Source organism: Heterodontus francisci, unplaced genomic scaffold (genome assembly GCF_036365525.1).
Source record: "Heterodontus francisci isolate sHetFra1 unplaced genomic scaffold, sHetFra1.hap1 HAP1_SCAFFOLD_61, whole genome shotgun sequence".
Taxonomy (NCBI): Eukaryota; Metazoa; Chordata; class Chondrichthyes; order Heterodontiformes; family Heterodontidae; genus Heterodontus; species Heterodontus francisci.
This window is the reverse complement of record NW_027141441.1, coordinates 5404730-5410111: the sequence shown is the minus strand read 5'-3', so window position 1 is coordinate 5410111 and position 5382 is coordinate 5404730. Positions and strand designations below refer to the sequence as shown.

General features: G+C 41.8%; 1 protein-coding gene across 1 annotated transcript; it reads right to left on the bottom strand.

Moving 5' to 3' along the window:
* Window positions 1-4089: 4089 nt before the first annotated feature.
* Window positions 4090-4479, bottom strand: LOC137363450 (histone H2A-like). Its single transcript, XM_068027276.1, has one exon. It carries the CDS (start codon window positions 4477-4479, stop codon window positions 4090-4092), a length of 390 nt encoding a protein of 129 aa, XP_067883377.1.
* Between the last annotated feature and the right edge of the window lie 903 nt (window positions 4480-5382).

Below are 5382 nucleotides of genomic sequence, written 5' to 3'. Positions count from 1 at the left end.
TTTCAACATAAGGGGGCTCCCAGTTTCGATGGAATTGAAGAGGATTTTTTTTTCTCAAAGGGTTGTTGTTCTTTGGAATTCTCTACCCAAGAGGATGGTGGAGGCTGGTCATTGAATATATTCAAGGCTGAGTTAGACTGACTTTTGATTTACAAGAGAGTGAAGTGTTATGGGGACAGGCAGGATAGTGGAGTTGAGACTATGATCAGATCTGCCATGATCTTATTAAATGTTGGAACAGACTCGAGTGGCGGAATGTCCTAATCCTGCTCCTAGTTATTATGTTCTTGCATTATAATGCCAGGTGGAATTAAAAACCTGACTTGTGCAAATATCCCTGCTCCAGCAGGTATTTCCATTCATGGAGCAGTGCAAGTGTTGGGTTGTTCCTGGATGTCACTAAATTGTTATAAAACTACCAAAGAAAACCTGATCAGCAGAAGCTGAGTGCTGCAGTGGAATCAGACACTGACACTCTTTGTATTACTGATCATCCTTTGTGGTTGATCAGAATGATTATTAATTGAAATATTACATTCATGTCTTTTCTAGCTTCCACCTCAATTGATCTTGAGTTACAAGAGATATTTTTCTTTCTTTCTGTCAGCAAATACTTGAAGGAACCAGAAGGATTGTGATGATTCCCCGGCACAAGGATATGTACAGTCCACTCCTTCTAACACAGAGTAGGTACATTATCACTCCCAGAGAACAGAGATACAGACAGGCCATGAGTTCCACAGTCACAGCGAGCAGAAGTAGTCAGATTCACACTGATCCCAAGTTCCAGAGACACATTTTCAATCCAGCAGACAATCAAACAAAGCAGGAGAGGCAGAAGTTGTTTCCAATTCACCCCAACTCAGTACTGCTGAAAGGTAGGTCCATCAATCTTAGTTCAAAATCACACCCACTATCAGATTGAAACTCACCGTATCAATCCCACAAGAGTGCACCCTAAGCTACAAATGAAATATGAGGTAGAGCAGCTGATGGAAAGGTACAGAATGAATCCTAATAATGTAGCCCAGACTGCAGACTGAGTGACAGATTACAATGTAGTACAAACATCTGATACAGTATCAAAAGGAAAGTTACAGTATTATGTCAATTAGTGCACACTGCACTACACATTACATACCAATCCAATAATCTCTCTAAGAGCTGTACTGAACGATATCGTATCAATTGAATGATTCCGATTATACCGAGCATGCCATGTGTGAGTTTGAAATGTATGTTGTCATTCACAAATGTGTTCATACAGTTACAGACTAAATACTAGTCCAAAAAGCTCAGAGCACAACTGAGTAAAACACACAGTTATAATGTTCAGTGCTCTATATTTTAAAATACCAGTGAGACAAGAAAATAGTGATACATTATGGTGTCAAACAAATAGTTCTCAATACCATCCCTGAGATACATATTAAGTACAGGTACAGAAGAATTCCACACTCATACAGCACCAGCGTCACAGAGATACAGAATGTATCACGTTTGCAGACAATACCAATAGCTGAGAGATACAAAATTAATCCCACTGTAATGGACTGTCCTGGAGACAGACACATAAAAAATAAATTGTAACACATATTCAGTACCAGAGACTGCCAAATGCAAAATGAGCCCTGGATATGCACATGCAGACTGTGCCAGAAACTGACTGACACAGAATGAGACCCATACTCATACGTAGTACCAGAGGCTAACAGGTAAAGAATAAATACAATATTCACTTCCAGTACCAGAAAATAATATATGCATAACAGATATCACTCATCTACATTAGCAGAGATTGACAGACAACAGAATGAATCCCACAATCTCATTCAGTACCAGATACTGACAGGTACAGAATGAATCCCAAACACACATTTCTAGGCACTGAAAGACATAGGAAGAATTGCACAGTCACATACAATAGCAAACACTGACAGATACTGTAGGAGTCACATGCTCACAATCAGTACCAGATACTGTTGAAAAGAGAGTTAATCCCACACTTGCATTCATTGCGAGAGACTGAAAGATACATCAAAAATATCCACACTCACATAGAGTAACAGAGACTGGCATGCAGAACTTGAAACACACATATGCATAGTAGCAAAGTCTGAAAGGTATTGAGTCAATCCCATAATCAGATACAGTGTCAAAGACTGATAGGCATATTTGAGTTCACTTCCATAGAATACCAGAGATTTTCACGTACAGAATGAACCTTATTTCACATTCAGTCTGAATACTGACAGATACACAATGAATCCTACAATCATGTTCAATACCAAGTTCAGATAGACACCATATATATTCCCCACTTATTCACAGTATCATAGACTGACAGACACAGAGTGAATCACAAAATCAATTAATTTCAGAGACCATCAGATAGAGAATTAATCTCACTCTCACAGAAAGAACCAGAGATTGACACATATACATTGATACCCAAGCTCACATAAAATGACAGACACATAATTAAACCCATGGCATATATAGTACTTTAGACTGACACAAAGAGAATGAATCACACAGTCACATTCTGACTGTAAAGACTGGTGCATACAGAATGAATCTCACACTCACATTTATTTCCAGACACAGACAGATACAGAATGATATCCACATTCAGCCACAGTAGCAGATAGATACAGAAGCTGCCACGCATACAATACTCATGATTGACATACAGAATGAATCACACAATCACATTTAGTTTCATAGACTGATACTCAAATAATCTCACACTCAGACACAGTACCACAGACAGATAGATGTAGAACTAAACTCGCTGTCACAGAATGTACCAGAAAGTGTCAAAATTAATCTCATACAGTTCAAAAGATGGATGGAATTTGTCTCACACTCAATGTAATCACCTACACTGAGCACGCAAAGCGCAAGACGGTCACTGCCATGGATGTGGTGTACGCTCTGAAACGGCAGGGCCGCACAACTCGACCCTTTCCAGCAAACACACAACAAAGGCTCTTCCAAGAGCCACCCACCGCCTCACAGAGCGAGCAGTGACCTAGAAACGGGAGCTGGGATCGGCTATTTAGAACAGTTCAATCAATCTGAAATATTTCAGATTTCCAGCATTCGCAGTATTTTGCTTTTAATTCTTTGTTCAATCAATCTGCTGTGTTCGGGATGAAAAAAAATGGAATCCCCGAATTTGACATTTCAGTTGCAGCAAGGATGTGCAGTGGATTTGATTTTCTAAACGGGCTGTGTAAACAGTGCCCGAGGCTCTACAGTTAGTTATTTCCCCAGTCGACACATGCCCTCAGTGAAAAGGCACATCACTCCTCCAGAATCACTCATTGTTTTCATAGAATTTCAAAATGATTTCGCTGCAATGAGAGAATCCGAGAGTTTTGCAGCAGCCGTCACTGGAACCAGACCCACTTGTGGTGTTATTTCCCCCGAGACGGTGTTTCCTGCACTGAAACTGACAGGGTTTGTGAAACTGATCAGTTTCAGCTCAGTCATTCAGGAACCTGGAATTCCCACAGTTTGAGCCCACGCTATCCCGAGCTCACTTCTGATTGGTCACCCTCTTCTCATTCACATGTCTTAACCAATCGCAGAGCTTCGAATTTGGAAATACAACAAATCACTGGCTTAAATTGGCAGACAGTTTGAATTCGAAAAAGCCGCCAATTTCAGTGTCGGAAAGAAGCGAATTGATGGAAAATCTGGCGTTAGTTTAAAGCTGTTCGTAAAATCGCGCCACGACTTTGTGCTGATAAAAGCGGAATAAAAAAAGTTTTTGATGGGTTATATATATTACGTAGTTTTAATCTGTGATTTTTTGTCTGCTTATCTGTAACTGGCGGTAAAAGACTCTATTCAGCAATCTGTAACGGAACAAATAACTCAAAATTGGTGATGAAGTAGTAAATTAGACAGGCTTTGAGGGGACAGTGAGAAATCACTGAAACAGATGCTTAAACATTTGAAATAGTTCTCATTCGGTCCTGTTACTGACATTTTGGAATCAGACAGGAACCAGCCCTTTCACAGAGACTGTGGGTGGCTCTGAAAAGAGCCTTTGGTTTATTAGGTGACATTTTGGCCGCTTTACTTTTTCTGGGAGCTCTGAGCGCTGGTTTTCTTCGGCAGCAGCACGGCCTGGATATTAGGCAGCACCCCACCCTGAGCGATGGTCACCCCTCCCAGCAGCTTGTTGAGCTCCTCGTCGTTGCGCACGGCCAGCTGCAGGTGTCTGGGAATGATGCGGGTCTTCTTGTTGTCCCGGGCCGCGTTACCAGCCAGCTCGAGGATTTCAGCGGTCAGATACTCGAGCACAGCAGCCAGATAGACCGGGGCTCCGGCACCCACACGCTCAGCATAGTTGCCCTTTCTTAGGTGCCTGTGAACACGGCCCACCGGGAACAGCAGTCCGGCCCGGGAGGAGCGAGACTTGGCCTTGGCCCGAGCTTTGCCGCCAGTCTTTCCTCTTCCAGACATTTTCACAAATACTTTCACAAAGAATGGATATTTTCCGCAGCATTTACTTTACTTATAGACTGAAAACTCTCCCCATTGGTCGCTACTAAATTCACCTCATTTGCCTATATTCTTCACCAATCAGGTCACTGACAAACAGAAGTGGGCGGGATTTACCGCCACAACATCAGAAGCAGAAAATTTGTCAATTTCAAAAAGCCCGCCAATTTCATTGTCGGAAAGGAGTGGATTAAAATAAATGTCATCCTGAGTCAAATATTTAAAATCCCTTCTCTTTATTTTGTTCTATTCAACTCTTTCCGTCACCAATTACAGACGCGGGTTTAAAATGTTGTTTAAATTGTGGATCTTTCTCCAATCGCTTTCAAACTGTCCCGGGAGGTACTAAATCCCTGTTCACAGCATTTCCCTGAAGGGAAACATTCAGTTTATCTTCAATCAGAGCCCAGTGTCCTTCTCTGAAAAGAGGGAGCCGGATCGAGTCCTCAAACTGCCCTTAATCTGTTGTGTAATAATCCCATTCCGGGCTGTTACACTGCGGAGAGTTGCTGTTCATAAAATGATGAATCAGTTCACATTTCAGGAATAGAGTGAAGGGACTGAGGTCTGACCCTTACCGCTGAAAGCAGCCGTTAATGCGGTCATTCAGGGGCTGTGCAAAACCACAATAACAGCTTTAAGCAAAAAAGTCAAGGCGGATGAGCGGATTATGGGTTTTAGTTCGGTTTATGGGACAGCAGACAAAAACACAGCAGTGGGACATTTATGATGTTCCACATCGTCTGAAAATGATTTCATAGAGATGATGTAGCTTTTTCAGAGAGATTGTGGGTGGCTCTGAAAAGAGCCGTTGTGTTTGGGATGTTTTTCAGTCCATTGTGCAGTTTTACTGGGAGCTGGTGT

What these genes read in the sequence shown, in the direction of transcription:
- LOC137363450 (XM_068027276.1), bottom strand. Translation starts at nt 4,479, where the DNA reads ATGTCTGGAAGAGGAAAGACTGGCGGCAAAGCTCGGGCCAAGGCCAAG.